Below are 18,475 nucleotides of genomic sequence, written 5' to 3' on the forward strand. Positions count from 1 at the left end.
CATCTATTAAAAAGGCTTAAAGTCTTACAAATTTATAAAGGTACTATTTATATTTACTGTAAGTATTGCTGACATAGAGAAAATGAAATATAAATGCATTTTCATACTTATTCAATGAGAAACTGTGGCTCGCCAGTTCATTCTGCTCTCAAGACTCTTTGAGCTTGTTTTGCACAGCCCCATGTTAGAAAGATTTACTCGACACCTGGTGGTAAAATCATTAAAACAGGAACATTTATTCGTTGCATGAAGGATCAGAGTCAGAGGAACAAGGTGAGAGACACATTGCACATCCAAGACTGCTCCAAGATCTCTCAAAGAACCACCTCTTAAATACTCATCATGACCACTAACAGAAACCCTCACGACGTCTTCGGCCTCACCGTGAACCTTTCTCCTCGTCCCATAGAGCGCTTTGTAAGAAATGGTCATGTGATAACAAAGGAACTGCTCGTTCTTTCAGAAACATACAGATTCAGTCTCCCTGCTGTCAGGAGACATGCTGAGTTTGTGTGTCAGATTAAACAGAGACAGTAAGATGAGGAGTCTGAATATAACAGAGAAATATTAAATGATTAGGCGTGAATCATTTTTTCTTCCAACACCCCACCCCCACTCATTTATATGTAAACTTTACGCATGCTCATTGGCTATACGAAACGCCTGTCATCAGAGCTGTAGCACGTGACAGGCTTGTCCCATATATGGAGGAATAGACCGTTCTTCATCGCTGACTCTCGTTGGCTAAAGTCCTGTCGTTGGATGTGATGTGTATTACATCACTAGATCCTCGTCCTCCACAGTGCTAACAGGCTACATGCAGTAGCATCATTTAGCTTTGGCTGCAGTGAGTGTGTTCTTGGTTGTGGTGTCCATGTGTTTCTGTCTGAAGTCATCCAGTGTCTGGCTATGACGAGGCGGCGCAGAGTTAGCATCAGCTGTGTGCTCGTCCATCCAGTGGTATTTCAGACTGGATAGCTACGATGGTGCTAGCTCAGCTCACATGACAAACGGCTCATAGCACTTCGGTCAAGGGAACCACGTCTTATCATTCATGTTGCCGTATCGCGCTCCCCATTCATTTCAACCCGTAACGTTAGCCTATCTTCCAAGCGCAAACAGCGTGCTATTGTTTTGCTTCCGGTTGAGCTACATCCAGTTAAACTACATCCGGTGTTGAAAAATGAAAATGCGTTAACGGCATTAATAAAATTGACGGCGTTAATTATTTTTTTTACTGAACATTTTTACAATGTAAGAAGACCGTTTTTGTTGGACTGTTATAGATATATGGATCATAAATGAGGCGTCATCGGTGAGTTGCCTGCATTTGTATATTGTTTATTTGCTGGTTGTTGTCTGGACAAATGTTGAGCTGTTGGCTGCTGTGGGTGTTGCAGCTTGACTGGTCAGGCTGGTTGGACGCACAAGAACCGGAGCTTTCCGTAGCACCGCCGCTCTCATATATCATGTTTACAATGTACTAGTTGTGGGTGCAAATCCCGGTGTCGAGACGGATGATCACTGACAGGTTAATGACAGACGCTCGTGATTTGATGATGTCATAATGGCAGCAGGTGGAGGGGAAAGAGCCGCATTAGGCATGAGAGCATATTGGTTTTTTTACCGTGTGACCGTATATCGTTTTGAGCGTTTATTCTTTTGTATATTGTGCTGCTCAGAGAATACAAAAACAAAGAAAAGGAATTGAACAGTCTTCTTTTATACACCTGAGAGAACTCCTTGTGCCCACAGCTCTTTAGCTGCATTATGAAAACACCCATGGAACGCCGCGACAAACACATAAACTGGGAAAGAAATACTGAAGGAATGAATAGAGGCTGTCCTTGAGCAAGACTTCAGACATCAGTGTCCTTAAGGGATCCTGCAGGATCCTAGTGGTGTGTGCTTTGTTAGTTATTCCAGATAATGATATTCACAGCTCTCAATTGCTTTTTTGGGTGTCAAAACCTCAGAAAATGTAGTACTGTACGGTGTATGTGTCATGTAGGTGTAGTGTATGTGTCATGTCGGTGTATGTGTCATGTCGGTGTATGTGTCATGTAGGTGTAGTGTATGTGTCATGTCGGTGTATGTGTCATGTCGGTGTATGTGTCATGTAGGTGTATGTGTCATGTAGGTGTAGTGTATGTGTCATGTCGGTGTATGTGTCATGTCGGTGTATGTGTCATGTAGGTGTAGTGTATGTGTCATGTCGGTGTATGTGTCATGTAGGTGTAGTGTATGTGTCATGTCGGTGTATGTGTCATGTAGGTGTAGTGTATGTCTCATCTAAGGGAAATGTGGGACCTTGGTGGTGTAGGAGGTTTATATCATAACGCCATCATTACTGATGATGATTTCCTTTCTCCTCATTGGTTTAGATGTTGAAGATGAGCTACAACAAGCTAAAGGAGATCAACAGAAACACCCTTCAGGGTCTCTGGGCCTTGGCCCGTTTGCATCTGGACCACAACCAACTGGAGTTCATCCACCCAGATGCCTTCCAGGGCCTCACCTCCCTGCGGCTGCTCCAACTGGAAGGGAATCGGCTTCAGCAGCTGCACCCAGCCACCTTCACCACCTTCACCCTGATGGGCCACTTCCACGTCTCCACTCTGAGGCACCTCTATCTGTCAGACAACAGGCTGACCTCACTGCCCGCCAGGCTGGTGGCGACCATGCCACAGCTGGAGAACCTGTACCTCCATGGGAACTTGTGGGTATGCGACTGCAACATGATGTGGCTCCATGACTGGGATAAAACTTCTCCAGGTCAGACTTTTCATTTCTGCACTGAAATATGATTTAGACCTTTCATTACAGAGTCCACCGTTAATGTTAGTGTTTACTGTACAGTGTCATGCAGACCAGGTTCTCCATAGTCTTTTTTTACTTGTCCTATTGGGAAACTGCATTAATAATCGTAATAACTTGTCAATTGATAAAGTTTTACTTGTCCCTATGTAAATAAGTACAAATTGTCTTTACTGAATGCCATTCTCTCACAAACATCAGTATTCTCAAGTTTAATTTATTAATAAAGAACATTTAAAACAACAGAAGTTTACCAAAACGCAATATAGTGGTGAAACAACAATACAATATATAAGAAGGCTCACTCTTGATTAGGCAAAAGTGGCATTTTCCTTCTCCAAGGCAAGTAGGAAGCCCTTATTGTTGAGCCTCTAAACACTAGTGACCTGATACCTGAAGGTCCAGTCGCCGTGTCCCCCTGAGGACTCAAACCCTGAACCCTCAGACACTCAGCCACTTACCAGGTGAGGTGTGTGAGTGTGTGAGGCTGTGAGGGCTTAACATGGTGTAAATAATAATGGGACAGCACTTTGCTGCAACACATCACCTTAACATGTCGATGTAAAACAAATATTGTGTCGAGTTGCAGGCAATTATTTTATAATTTTACTCCCTGATTTGAAGTCTTCCAGGCTTTTTCCTCACGAGATGAGTTGTAATAATATGTTTACTTGATTTTGTCAAAACAGCTTTAAGGACCAAACAAAATGTTTGATGAATAAAACGGTGTAATATAATCTCTTCTATTCCTTTGATTTTGTGTGTTTTGATGTTCCATCTTTAATCCTTAATATTGTTGTGTAAATGTAACAGACTGAACGCCCACGTGCCGTCCTCTTTGTTTACGCTTCCATTGGTAACTGCGTGTTTAATGTCACACTCCTAAGAATTGTGGGTACAATCTGCATTTAATGCTGATTCATGGAAAGGGTTCATAAAGCACTCAAAAGGTCTGCCAGAGCCCTTAATCCTTAAATGTGACAGTGGGACAGAACTAAACCCTCAAGCGTGCCTCAAAGTCTGTGAATCCGTGAGGGTGATTGGAGAGATTGGGATTGGGCATATCTAAAAAATATTTTATTATAGATTGAAACATTAAAAGATGGTAATCCAAGAATATGTCAAAGTCTTATCTGACAGCTTTGTGTTTTTTGTCTTCAGGTGTCTTGAAATGTAAAAAGGACAGGGCCCTTCCCGGAGGCCAGCTGTGCCCCACATGCTCCTCTCCTCGACACCTCCACAATAAAGAGCTTCAGGCTATGGAGAACCTGGTCTGCAGCAGCCCCATCATCAGCTCTCCTCACAGGACTTCGCCACCTGATGATGTTGACAGTGAGGTCATGACCGTGGAGGACTTAAGGGAACCATTTGGGAACATCTCCCTGGGCCTGTCAGATGAACATGGCAATAAGGTGGATCTGGAGTGTGACATTGGCGAGCCAAGAGTGCTTACCAAGATCAACTGGGAGCAAGTCAACCAGCTCCAGCTGGCCTCCAACATCACTGTGTCTGTGGATCTTGAATGCCCTGTCGATAGAGAAAAGTATGAGCAACTGTGGAGGCTTATCGCATACTACAGTAATGTGCCAGCCCACTTGCAAAGGGGGATTATGCTCGGAAATGAGCCGAATCCAATGTATGTGTACAGACAGGACTCTGAGAAGGATGCCCAGTACTACACAGGTGTTAAAGTTAATATCATGGCCCAGCCGGCGTGGCTGATGCAGACATCTGCAAATCTACAGCTGAACAGACTTCAATCATCAGCTAAGATGGTCAAATTGATCCTGAGCACGGACTTCTCAGAGACAGTGGAGACAGAGCTAGTGCGTAGACAGAGGCGGACATGGGTCATGATTGAGTCAATAAATACGACTAGCACAGTGGTGAGTGCTATCCTGGGGAATCCAAGTCAAATGTACTGCAACATACACAGTTCTGGTCAACCAGTCATCCACTGGATGCTGCCAAACGGCTCCAAGGTGGAGGCCCCATACAGCAGTCCAGACAACAGCGTGTCTCTGTCCAGGGATGGACAGCTGGTCATTAAAGCCGTCAGCCACACAGACACCGGAATTTACTACTGTATGGCCAAGGTTCATGGAGACCTTGCTGTCATGCCATTTCATCTGACAGTGCAGGACTCTTCTAGCCCTCCTCCAGGGGAGGACGCTTCAGTTACAACTATTGAGGGTTTTGCAGGCAATCCCCTTTCCCTGCCTTGCACAGCATCTGGTTCTCCTGATGCAGACATTAACTGGATTCTGCCAAACAGCAACATAGTTAGTTTTCAAGCTAACTCTTCGAGAGCTTTGATGTATTCCAACGGCACTCTACACATCCCACAGACTCAGCTATTGGACAGTGGTTATTATAAATGCATCGCCATTAATCAACACGGTGTGGATACACTGGCTACAAAAGTCACTTTTGTCAGGCGAAAAGGGCTCATAAGGCAATTGAGGAAGTTTCCAACAAGACCTCAGTCAGCATCAGGGGTGAGCACTCAGATTAAAGTCCCCACAGAGGATGTAGAGGAGGCATCAGGGGACATTGAGGTTACTCAGGTGGGGCCTCCAATAAGTCGCTTGGATCCTTTGAGAAAGAGAATGCCAGGAGGCGTGGCCCCTGGCAGGAGGGGCATCCATCCATCAAGGAAGGTGTGGCGCAGGCCGCCGGTGCTTCGAAAACCAGCAGGATCACATGTTGAAGACAGGAAAAACACAGTAGAGAGCAGGAGGAAGATAAACATGTCAAATAGTAAAATAGACCCAGAGAAATGGGCAGATATTTTGGCTAAGATTAGGGATCGAAATGCTGCGAATACTGTGACACCTCTTCCAGTTCAGCATACAACAGAGAGGAAACAGACAGAGAAGGCAACACAGACACAAGTTACTGTTGAGGGATCTTCAGATGGCATGACAGTGCAGGGCCAGGATTACTTCATAACGCCACATACTCCAACACAATATACACAAATGAAAACAAATGAACATAATACAGAAGGTCAAGGCACATACCTGACATCCCACAGCTACACCACACATAATTCACCCGATATGATATCCAACAGTCAGAACACACACAGCGTACATGTTGCAGTGGAGCCACACACAACACAGACTCCATACAATGCACAGCACACAGCCCAAGAAGCTAACTTGGATATACACAAAACTTCAAATAGTGTATTTTTCCTCCCACAGCAGACCACATCTGTTCCCTTGCACTATGTCACTTTCTGGCAGGCCAACACAAACACTGCAAGCAGCAGCAGTACATTTTCTTTAAAAGAAAACCAAAGCACAAATACAGATGTTAATGGAGTCAAAACAGCTGATGCATCCAACGCATCAGAGAGAAGCGAGAATATGGACAGACTGAATGTTAGTGCCAGCTCTAATAAAGACAGAGAACTCTCTTCAAGGGAGAGTGAAATTATCCCTTCGGTCAACCCAAATGAATCAGAATCAAGCCGAGAGGAAAATGGAAAATATCTGAGTGTGACTGCAACAACATCAGAGTCGCACACTCATCCAAAGGAATTTACGCTTGATGATTCGCAATCTCAAGCAATGGTGACTGAAGTATATCCAACAACGACACGAGTACCCACCACGCCAAGAAGGAGGGGGTCTAAAGGACGCGTCCCCCCGCACATTCGACCACCTAACTCCAGGAGAAGGGGTGAGGGTCGTCGGAGAAAGCCAAACAAAAGGAAACAAAAGCTGATTAAAACTACCCAGTTTAATGCCACCACACCTTCAAACGCTCTCCTAGCAACAGTCAGGACCACTTTCTCCACACAGCTAAAAATAGAGCCATTAGAAGTTAAAACCGCCAATTTCAATACCACTGTTCCATTCAGCGGCAGCCAAGCGGCGTCATCAGGCACACTGAGTCATGAAGAAAGCACAGTCTCAGGGCATGACGGCGAGGCAGCCAGAAAACTGTCCTCACTAACAACTTCTCCCTCCGAAACATACAACAGCCATCAACCCACAGCCACATACAACAGCCATCAACCCACAGCCAAACCACTATTCAAAAGCACATCAGCGGCACCATCATTTCCAACAGCATCTCCAGAAGTGGGTCACGCAAAGACAAGTTTTCAAACAGCCCTTGGAATCTCTGAAAGTACGCCTCCTCCCGAGCTTCTGGATATGCTCACATCAGTCACTCAGCAGTCGTTTACAGACATCCCTCTTCCGCCTGTTAAACCCTTAGAGGAGACACAACAGGTTAACGCTACAGGAGACCTTGGACCTATGACACACGCTGGGGATGTCCACACTCTAACGCAAGTGCTAACAGATGTCGGGCAGAATGAATCAGACTATCAATACACACCCATGGAAAACGGTGAAAGAATGCTTTTGAAAGAGACAGACGTTCATGTTTCACTGCTGCCTTCTCCATCAGCTGCTTCCTTGGTTGAGCATGGAATCAAGACAACCTCTGGATACACTTCAAGTGGCTTTATCAAGACGCCGAGCGTAAATCTTGAAGGTGATTTGGACACAAAGAAACCGACACTACCTGAAAGACCGTATCATGATTTTAGTAATAATAAAGCCACAAGCAGTGAGTCTGAGGTAAATTGGTATCTTAACAAAACTGCAAACGCAGCAAATAACTCTGATGGAAATAACTCTGATGGAAAAAACTCTGATGTTTCTTTTACAAGTATCGCCTTTACGTCAACCGTCTCTGCTACTTCATCAAGGACTGATAATGTGATCCCATCTAGAGTGACAGCACATGTCACATTTCCCAAAACATCTTCCACAGAAACCAAAATAGGCTCTTCCTTTTGGCCTCAGGAGGCTCCCAGGATCAACCTCTTTCCAGACAACTACGGTCAGGACCAACAAACCCAACCCATCGTCACATCAGAGCCGATGGGAACGTCAGACCCCGACCCTGCAACCCAGTCAACTGACCAACAGCTGGCACTATTTATCAGCACAAATCCAACTTCTTCTGCCCTACAATTCACCAGCAGTCCGACTGTCACCCCTGCACCAACAATAGCTGCAATCCAAAACTATCCATTCAGAGAGGGACTTCCAACAAGCACTCAAGATGTGTCCAAAAAGCACCCGCTACCTGGAAAAAGCCCTATTCCAAGAGGGAAGCCAAGAATAACTAAGAGCAATTCCCAGACTTTCACAGTAGACGCTGGAACAGATGCTGAGCTTCCCTGTGGGGCCGAGGGTGAGCCAATGCCCTTCCTGTCATGGACGAAAGTTGCCAGTGGTATGTATGACTCAACCTTCTCACAACTCAGCAGTTTATCACTTCAGGCTCGTCCGTTCCTTCTCTACAAACACTATGGAAATGGGGGAAAAAAAGATGTAATCAGTTTATTTAGTTTGTAAGAGTAATAATAGGTTAAAGTGGTTTATGTGGCCATTTTAGGAACTGCAGTCTTTGGCATTGCTTTTTTATGATATTTATTTTATGATATTTATTTCGACAATATCTGTGCAACGTAACTCTGCTATGGTTTAGGTGACGGACAGATTGTGGTTTGGGCAAATAAACTATGTTTAAGGTAAGATTCATTAAAGTTAGGGAAAGATCATGTTTATCATTTTAACAAATTCTGCCTCATCAACAGTATATGGTTTATTGTCTTTCCTACATTTAATAATTTGTCATCTTGAATATAGAATATGTCTGAACACTGTTTTTCTTCCAATATCTGTGTTTTCATCCATGCAGGGGCAAGTATTGCTCAGAACACAAGGGTCCAGAGGTTTGAGGTCCATCCAAATGGTACGTTAATCATCAGAAACACACATCCCTTGGATGGGGGCCAGTACCTTTGCACCGTCCAGAACCAGTACGGCACAGACAAGTTGGTGGTCAACCTTGTGGTCCTGTCTCGCCATCCGCGGATCCTCCAGCCTCGGCACAGAGACATCACTGTGGGCCTGGGTGACATAGTCAAGTTGGAGTGTAACGTGGAGGGGCACCCTACGCCCCGAGTCACATGGATGCTCCCTAACCATGTCCACGTAGCTTCTGCCCCACTTGGTGTTGCCCCTCAGCAGCATGTGGCCGTCTTTAGTAACGGGACACTCCAGATCAGCCAGGCCACTTCCGCAGACAGAGGAATTTACAAGTGCATTGGCAGCAGTGCAGCCGGGGCCGACTCAGTCTCAGTCCGCCTTCATGTCTCAGTGATGCCACCTGTGATCCAGCAGGCACGTCATGAGAACACCACTCTCCCAGATCGTAGCCCCGCCTACATCCACTGCACTGCCACAGGGGCGCCTCAGCCAGTCATCAGCTGGATCACACCTGATGGCATACAGCTCACTGCTTCCAAATTTGGTACTGGACGCAACCTCATTGTCTTTCCCAATGGGACCCTGTACATACGGGGATTGAGCCAGGGAAATGCTGGGAGTTATAAATGTTCAGCCAGTAACGCGGTGGCATCCAGCACGAGAACAGTGATCTTGAACACAAGGAGGAATCCGAACTTTGCCAAGGCCAGTATCACCTTGTCGTCCCCCCAGAGAACAAACGTGATTTATGGGGGGAGGCTGCTTCTCAACTGTGTTGCAACAGGAGGGCCGGATCCCCGGATCATCTGGAGGACACCCTCGAAGAAGCTTGTGGATGCTCAGTACAGGTAACAAATGTACATGCAAATTAATAATTTCTTAAAGCAATTAAATGTTAAATTAAATGTATTTCTTTAATATTTTGACGTATTCTAAATGCTGTTGTTTCTATTATCTTTTTAGTTTTGACCCCAGGATAAAGGTGTTCCCCAATGGCACTATCACCATTTATTCTGTGACGGACAAGGACAGTGGTGACTACCTGTGTGTGGCACGTAACAAGATGGGTGATGACTACGTTCTGCTGCGGGTCGACGTGTTGACCAGACCGGCCAAGATCGAGCAGAAGCAGCAGAGATCCAATCAGGAGGTGGTGTACGGTGGGGACCTGAAGGTGGACTGTGTGGCATCTGGTCTTCCAAACCCAGAGATCAGCTGGGCACTGCCGGACGGCAGCATGGTCAACCCAGACAAACAAAGAGATATCGCCAGCGGGGGACGGAGTCGCAGGTATGAGCTGCTTCATATTGAATTAACTATCACTGCTAAAATATACTTCCATTGGTTCATTCAGAGGCGCTGAATCAACTTCATAAATCGTTAGTAACCTGTGGTTTTGGTGACATGAATGAATAAAAAAGGCTTTATGAGAATCAAAAGAATGTTTGAATTTTTGGAAAATATGGTTATTGCATCCATCTCTTCATTCAGAACTTTATAGTATAGTCCAACTGTATGAATAAAAATATTTGACGCAGTGTCGATTTTTGTTAGAAAAACAGTTTAAACTGCTCTTTTGAATTATATATTTAGAGTCAATTCATTCAGCTTAATATCTCAAATTGGCTTTAAGGTGCTTTAAAATCTGTACAGTTTATACAAAACTCCTGCACTTAGACCATGGCTTTAATTTCGGAAAAAACTTTCCAAAAAAAAATGCATGGGAAAAGAAAATGTAAGAAACATAAGGAATAATAACAGAGAAGCACAGTGCATAATGTCCATGTAATTGATTGGAAAATATTTCCTGACTGCTACTGTGGCAGCTCACCACCTGAAGATTGACGACTCTTTACACTTCCAAAGGCAATTACTTCAAGAACCAATTTTGGCACGTGCTGCAGCAATAAAAAAAACACCTTGTGTTTCAACTGTATTCATTGTTTCCTGCCATGGTCCATGCAACATACTGTACATTATCTTTAGTCTATCAAGTCTGGGCAACAAAACTGTTTTTTTTGGCACATAATAGCTGACTGAATACAGAAATAAGGCTTAGAGTATCAAATTATACCTTTGTTGTCATCTATCTTGAAAAGGCCCTGTAAATGAATTCAGAACCTGCGTTCCTAGTGCATTATGGGAAGAACTTCAATACCAGCTTTCATTCATCTGCATACAGTTCTTGACAAAGGAATTATTTATTTTATTTGTGCTGAATATATAATCAGTAAGAGATAGAAAAAAGTAAGTTACAATGTGTGATGTCCAACTCTTCATAATTGCATTATTCATGAATTTTGTAATAAATGCACATGAATGCATTTAACTCTCAACTCATCTACAGTCATCAAAGTGTAAAAACAGTATCTCCCCCCTCTTCACTGTGTGTAGGTATGTGGTGTTCGACAATGGAACGCTGTACTTCAACCATGTCGGCATGCCAGAAGAAGGGGATTACACCTGCTACGCCGAGAACCGACTGGGCAAGGATGAGATGAAGGTTAGAGTCAAAGTCAAGGTTGCAACTTCCCCGCCAAAAATCCAGGATAAAGACCAAAAGTCCGTCAGGGTTTTTTATGGCGAGACAGTCACACTGAGATGCAATGCCAAAGGGGAACCAATGCCAACCATCACATGGATATCCCCTACAAATAGAGTGATCTCCCCTGCATTAGACAAATACCAGGTCCTGGATGATGGGACATTAGTGGTTCAAAAGGTCCAGCGCTTTGATGGAGGTAACTACACCTGCATGTCGAGGAACAATGCAGGACAAGACCATAAAGTAATTAAATTAGAGGTCCTAGTAACATCTCCAATGATCAACGGCATAAGAGGAACTGCCAACACCATGAAGGTGGTCGCAGTCCAGGATCAGCGGAAGCTGGTGGACTGTGTGGCAAAGGGAACTCCCACCCCTCGTATCATGTGGGTACTACCAGGAAATGTGATCCTACCTGCACCATACCACAGCAACAGAATGACCGTACACCAAAATGGTACCTTGGAAATCCGGTCAGCCAAGAGGACGGACTCGGGCCAGCTGGCGTGTATCGCTCGTAATGAAGGAGGAGAGGTCAGGCTGGTGGTCAACTTGGATGTGAAAGAAGTTGTTGAGAATCCACAAATGAGAGGTTCTAAAACTGATAACTTTTCACTGACGGTGGGGAATACAATGGCTTTGAATTGCTCTTTTGAGGGCTCAACACTTCATCAGCTTACTTGGATCTTACCCAACGGCACACCGTTGCATAGCGGTGCTCGGTTTTCTAAGTTCTTCCACAAGCCCGACGGCTCTTTGATCATCAGCAACCCATCTGTTGCTGAAACTGGTATATATCGCTGTCTGGGCCGTAACTCTCGAGGGCGTGTGGAGCGTACGATCACATTGTCCCAGGGAAGAAAGCCAGAGATGAACAACGTATATAACTCTCCTGTCAGCGTTGTCAATGGGGAAAGACTTTTGCTTCATTGTCGAGCCAGTGGCGAACCTCTCAGACTAACATGGACAATACCCAGTGGGGTGGTCCTCAACAGGCCACAGAGAGCTGGACGATATGCCGTACTACCTAATGGGACACTTGCCATCCAACAAGTATCAGTCTATGATCGGGGTTCCTACATGTGCAGGGCGACAAACGAGTACGGCAGCTCTCAGCTTTCTGCATCAGTAATTGTGATTGCATACCCACCTCGAATTACTAACGGCCCTCCCTCTGTGACTTATGCTAAACACGGGGTTGCTGTTCAGTTAAACTGCATAGCAACTGGACTCCCAAGAGTGGAGGTAGCATGGGAAACACCTGATAAAACACGCTTGGCTGTCAGTGCACAGCCACGCCTTTTTGGGAACAAGTACCTCCATCCTCAAGGTTCCCTCATCATCCAGAACCCGACACAAAGAGATGCTGGCGTCTATCGGTGCACAGCGAGGAATGCAATAGGCATAGACTCTAAAGCTACCATTCTGCAAGTGTTTTGAATTATTTCACTTGATGATGGTCCATTGACATACTGTATGCCCAAGCAACTGCCGAGATAAAAGCAGCTAATGTTTTTAATGGTCACAATGTTGTAAAAACTGCTGTCACAATAATGGGATATTGAGTTGATCACAATCTGCAGTTGTGCTGTTTAGAGGCAAACAGTTGGTGGTATTTTGCCGTGCCACTCTTTACCATATACTGTACATCATTTTTTGTATTATCCACATCACTGGGAATTATCAAGGGCCTCTAAATTTGAGCAATGTTTGCTAAAGACATGCTAACCATGTGAGGAAGCAGAGTACAATAATGTTTGCCTGTGTTTGCGTTTTATATTTTTTTTTAACAGTTATTTCTCATGACAGTTGCTGTTGTTGTTTACTTTTCTTTTGGATGCCAAATGTTGTGTTTTGCAGTTCAGCTTCAGGCAAATTACTGGTATAGTCCCTTTGTGCAGTCTATTAATCGTTACTAAATGATTTACGCTTTAGTTCTAATAATTAAAAACTATAACATCACCTCATCCTATAAGGTGATGGCATGGATGAATAATAGTTACCTGATTGGTTCTACCCATGCCAAACACTATAATAAAACCAAAATTAATTCAAATACTTTGAGACATTTCTTAACTTTTATATATTTCAAATCACTCAGGGAGATGGGACGAAGAGTGAACAAATGTGTCTCTATATTCCTACCATACGAGGAAAGATAATACCAAAAATGATGTAAATACGACTGCTCTTCTGTCCACAGTAGTGCTACAACTACTGCATACACATACATGTATATACATACATAAATACATAGCTCACGCTTCTAACAGCTACTAAATGGGAAAACATCATGTAGAACAAATGAGTCATGTTGGACTCAAGTAACAAACTGCACTCTGTGTTTCACATTAAAGCAGTAAACTGTCTGACCGCTGCCTCCTCAGCGCTACATGTACCTTTGATGACGTCGTACAGTCGCTTCTGAGATTGACAGAAATCGCATAAATTATATGACTCATTTTCTCACCAGGAAATATTGTTTAACTTAAGTACAGAATGGATTGAAAATATGCATCAGGTTTCTAGCAAGATTTGTAAGGCAGATGATTTGTATATTTCACTCTAGAGACATCAGCTGGAATCCTGAGCTTTCCATAAATGCCCATTTTAAGGAGTTGCTGTGTTTCCATAACTGCACATATTTTAATAACTGATTGTTGTCTGCTCTCTGCAGTGAACCATTTTTTAATCTGCTGCTGAAAAATGCTGATTAATGTCCTCTATCCTCATTTGTAAATTATTTGTCTTTGACAGACTGTGGTGCAGAGCAGTTTTCCCATATTTTAATAAAATATTTCCACCTGTTTTTACGAAGCACAGAGCTAAAAAAAATGTTTTATTGCTGAGGCAGGAAAAGCAAAAGATTGGAAAATGATGGCTCAAGAATGTTTTCCACTGTACTATAAATTACATCCATAACTGAGAATGCTTTTTGAATTAACTTTAATAAGAGCGTTTGCCACAAAAGTTTCAGGAAACATACAGACGTGTGTGACTTTATATACTTTTTCGTTACAAAATGATTGAATGTAGTTTTTGTTCAGCAGTCCTTAGAAAGCAGAGCACAGATACCGAGCAGAGAGAATACTCAATTTAGCATGCTGGATGAAGGAAGTAGGTCACCATTATTCTTGAAGACTAGAAACTTGCAATAATCTCTCAGGGAATACAGTTGCAGTCTCATCTTCCAGAAAGAAGAAACATCTGGAGCCACGAGGAAATCCCCCATTAGTTCAGCCGATCGGCCTGAAAGAAATGTAGAAGCTGGAGTACTGAGTTACATTTACTCTTCTTTTACTGGAACAAAGTTTTCTTTTGTGTACTTTGAGTAATCGTTAATGTGTATTTAATATATGTGTACATTTATACAAAACAAAGGTTACAGGAAAAAGTGCTTCTAGAAAGTGGGAATGGAACAAAGCAAAGGAGACGAACCCGCAGCAGAAAAGAAGCTGCTGTGCGTCTGCGCTCCAGAGAGAAAGCTCTCAGGAAAAGACGGTGTGTGCACCCTAATTAATCACAGATGTGATGCTCCATCCAGAGAGCATGCTGGGTAAGTGATCCAAATCAAACAAACCCAACTAGTGCATGCTGGTTAGCATATTTAGAAGAAAGGGTGAAGATCATCGAGGTCTGGCAGGGCCAGGTATTGTTAGCATAACGAGCTCGCACTAGCGTTAGTTGGTAACTTAGCGTTCCTGCTTGGTTAGCACAGTGCAGCCATAATTCACGTTATCTGTTATATTAATTGAGAATCTAATTTTGGCTGAACAAAATCATACTGGAACTAAATGTGACGTTATTAACATGTTAGTACTCAATGCTGCAGAGGACACCTCAGCCAACCAAAAGGTTATAAATAATCATTTATCTTTCATGAACATTGCCACCGGTTAGATTGTCAAAGTGAGAAAAATAAGTGAGGAGTTACGGTTGCATGTACAATAGATAACAAGGATGTGCGTCAGAGGGGGATTTAGAAGTAGTTGCATCAAAATAGGTCAGACGAGTGTCTCTGCTACACCCGAGTTATGACAAGCTCATTGTGACCTAGAGCTATGTACTATAGCCAGATCCAGAGTTTACCATCCAGTATGTTGCATTCTCTCTCTCTACTCAAGCATGAAACGTGAAGGTGGAGTCACAAGGTTTTGTAGGTTAATGTCCTATAATAAGTAACTAGGCAGAACAATGGGTGGGCTAACATACAACATGTGTACTTCATGTCGGTTTACTTCCTGAGTCTCCGTCAATCCTGTCAAACCCCGAACACACAACGTAGTTCTGTGGTGAAGATACACACACCTACATACATCTTTGACGTAACTGAACCACCTGTTGTGAAGTCAATGCAGAGCATCCCCTGCTTTAAGCTCCATTTGACTTAATCGACCATCATTTACAAATGCTGTATTGAAGAAGACTTAAAGCTTGAAAACAATGTTTACTGAGGGAATAAATCAAGTAGTTTCTTGGAGTCGCCCCCTGATGGCCATTAGCAATAATGCAGGTTTAAATGACTTTCACATAGGGGGACAGAGCGGCTGAGAGGAGAGTCAATACCACCATACATGCCTGTGGTGTCTTCAGAATCACTCAGTTATTATGAATATGTAGCAGAATAATGAAACTCTGAGGTGTTTTTTATGAAAGGCCAAACATTTACACACAACATTACAATGATAAGTCTCTTGAAATGTGTTTCCTTTATTTTATACCGTTTAGTTTTATTGGCTGAACGTGATTTTGGCATGTCCCACACACTGCTCTGCTAACATGTGTGTAATATGTTAAGATGGTGAAATGTATTAAGTCCCCCCAAAAATGATATGGTTGTATTGCCCACAACACAATACATTTTGTCATTTTGATCATGCATATTTTATTTTCATAATCATATTGAACAGTGTTCACATGTCCCTGACATTGCGGGGTAACTTCCCCTTTAAGGAAACCTCTGATGTTTTCAGTGACATCACTATCACCAATGTGTCTTTCTCCACTGGAGGCTGAAACAGGTTGCAGACTAAGTATTTACACTTATATTTCATAATTTACATCCTATTGGTTATAGTGGGACAGAGAGGCTGAGTGGTTATATTCTGGTAAGTATTCTCGTACTCCTTCCATCTCTGGAGGTGGAAGGAGTCAGCGGGTTAGCCTGTGTTGCTTTGTGTCGCCTCCACTAACTTCCAGCCCCTCTTTAGTATTCTTCTTGCTGGTGAAATCAACATGTTCTACTCTGAGAACTGATGAGGCTGCAGTGAGGCATGTTTTCCTCCAGCTAAACCAGATCGCTCCCGGCGCTCCACCGGGATGTCTCTGTGCTATGAGGCTGTCTGTTTGTGACCCAGAAACTGCTTGAATACAGTTTGGAAAAGCTCACATCTTGTACCCACCTGTTTTCCTTTAGTGCGTCTGTGGTCTGCTCTCATTACTGCAGGAGACGGTCATCACCACTGAGTAATGCCACGCGTACGGATGTTTACGCTGCTCATGCACAGTTACCTTCCTGTGCTTATCTGCTCGGAGTTTAAGGAAACAGACATCACAGGCAATTGAACAAGAAGTCTCTATTTAAGGGATTAGTTCTAATCAAGGCATATATATTCTGCTGAGATGCAACAAAACGAAGCGGAGCCTCGGTGAGGGAACCTACTATGATCTGTGAATGACTGGTTTTTCACATGGTGCTGCAGCTGATTGAGGAATCAAAGACAGTACGCGGGAGCTCTGGCTGTGGAAAATCTGTGTCCTACAGCAACACCATCAATACATCTGCACATCAAGGCACTTCATGTCTGAGCAACAGAGACACAGAATTTGAAGAAAAGTTGAAAGGACTGCTCTATCAGAAGGCGTTGGCTTCTTTATTCAGTGTACGAGAACACGGCGTGGATCCCTTGGTGAAGAAGCGCGCTGAGCTAACACCTTTCTTCCTCACTGACTGCTGTGAAGTTGACGTCATTTTCATCAATCTCAGATTCAGCGCTTCAGTCTGCATGTGTGATTTATTGCTTGTTTTTTGACACGAGGGCTGAGCTGTCTTCAAGAATGCGTGTGTTCATAGTAAATCACATGAGCATTAATGTCAGTAAATAAGCAGCTAAATTGAAAAGAGGTGAGAGAGTTTGGTGGCCTTGATGGTAATCTGTGGTCGGCTTCGTAAATCTTCCAAACTGCTAAAAGTTCAACGACTGACATTATAGAAGTATTTTAACACCCCCCCCCCCCCCCCCCCCTCCCTCTTGTGGGACTACATGTGGAAATGACGGACTCTGCCTCCAATAATAAAGCTGACATATAAAAGGTAGCAACACCCAAAGGAGACAGCAGGCCGTCCTCCATAGATCAGGTTTGGTCTGCGCCTCCACGTGTCCTCATACAGCAGTTCATATCTTATGAAGAGTCTCCCATTTTGTGTGAGTTCTCCTACAAAAGCCAGTGTCTTCAGTCTTCACAAGAAACCACTTAGTTTGGTTTCTGAAACGATCGTTGTTTGGGTTAGTTTAACTTTGGGTGTGTCGTCACTGAAGTACACAAGTTCCACGACGGATGACTCAGCGTTGCGTTCTCGTTGGATGAACCGGTCTCCTGGGTGAAAGCTTTGGTTGAACCCATCCACCGCGAATCCCATCAAGATCATGTTTATTAGAGCCTGAGAATTCCTCCCCCACGTAGTTTGTTTCCTGAACGTTATCGTCAACAGACTCTACTGTTTCGTTTCAACTGTTTAACAAATACTTTCCCAAATATACTCAGAGGTTCCAGCAGCTGCAGTAAACTTTGGACCTTTGGAACATCTCCCACTCTGGGTATTAGTGTCTACAGATGAGAGCATGTCTGTAGGCCAACCCGCAGCTGAATATTGTTACATTTATTCTGCTTGGGTGAGAAATTATTCACAAAATTGGTTTCTGGACCCCAGCAGCAGAAACAACAACTGTGAAATCCTCTTTACAAGCTTGCTGAGGTAAGAAATGGACCTTCGGTGTTCCAGATGATGCATCTGTCCATTAAATAGAGTGCTCACTGGTCTAATTGTGGGGAACTCGTTTGGTTAGTGGCCCAGTTTCAACCAGCAGCCTGCAAGGACAAACTCCACCCGGCTGCTGGTCCCCAGCAGGAGCCTGGAGGTGATCACAGACCTGAACCCCCTCCACAGCTGACTGTCATTACTCTCACAATCTCCAATTAGCCTGATCGCAGGAATTGTGGTTCATTAGTATTTAAAGTTGATCCGCTGATCAAATTAGCTGAGCATGAATCAAACCAGTCATGAGACGGCTCCCACACAGGAAGAGCG

General features: G+C 43.8%; 1 protein-coding gene across 1 annotated transcript in view; it reads left to right on the forward strand.

Moving 5' to 3' along the window:
* Positions 1 to 14,024, forward strand: part of mxra5a (matrix-remodelling associated 5a) — a 15,036-nt gene extending 1,012 nt beyond the window's left edge. Inside the window, exons 3-8 of the mRNA XM_068590722.1 lie at positions 2,385 to 2,775; positions 3,979 to 5,826; positions 5,968 to 8,082; positions 8,551 to 9,469; positions 9,585 to 9,911; positions 11,016 to 14,024. Of these exons, the coding sequence (XP_068446823.1) occupies positions 2,385 to 2,775; positions 3,979 to 5,826; positions 5,968 to 8,082; positions 8,551 to 9,469; positions 9,585 to 9,911; positions 11,016 to 12,606 (7,191 nt within the window). The 3' untranslated portion in view covers positions 12,607 to 14,024. The remainder of the gene's footprint in view (positions 1 to 2,384; positions 2,776 to 3,978; positions 5,827 to 5,967; positions 8,083 to 8,550; positions 9,470 to 9,584; positions 9,912 to 11,015) is intronic.
* The last annotated feature ends 4,451 nt before the right edge of the window (positions 14,025 to 18,475 follow it).

Source organism: Clinocottus analis, unplaced genomic scaffold, assembly GCF_023055335.1.
Source record: "Clinocottus analis isolate CAN_PGR_092001 unplaced genomic scaffold, fCliAna1.0.p SCAF_24, whole genome shotgun sequence".
In the NCBI taxonomy this organism is placed as follows: Eukaryota; Metazoa; Chordata; class Actinopteri; order Perciformes; family Cottidae; genus Clinocottus; species Clinocottus analis.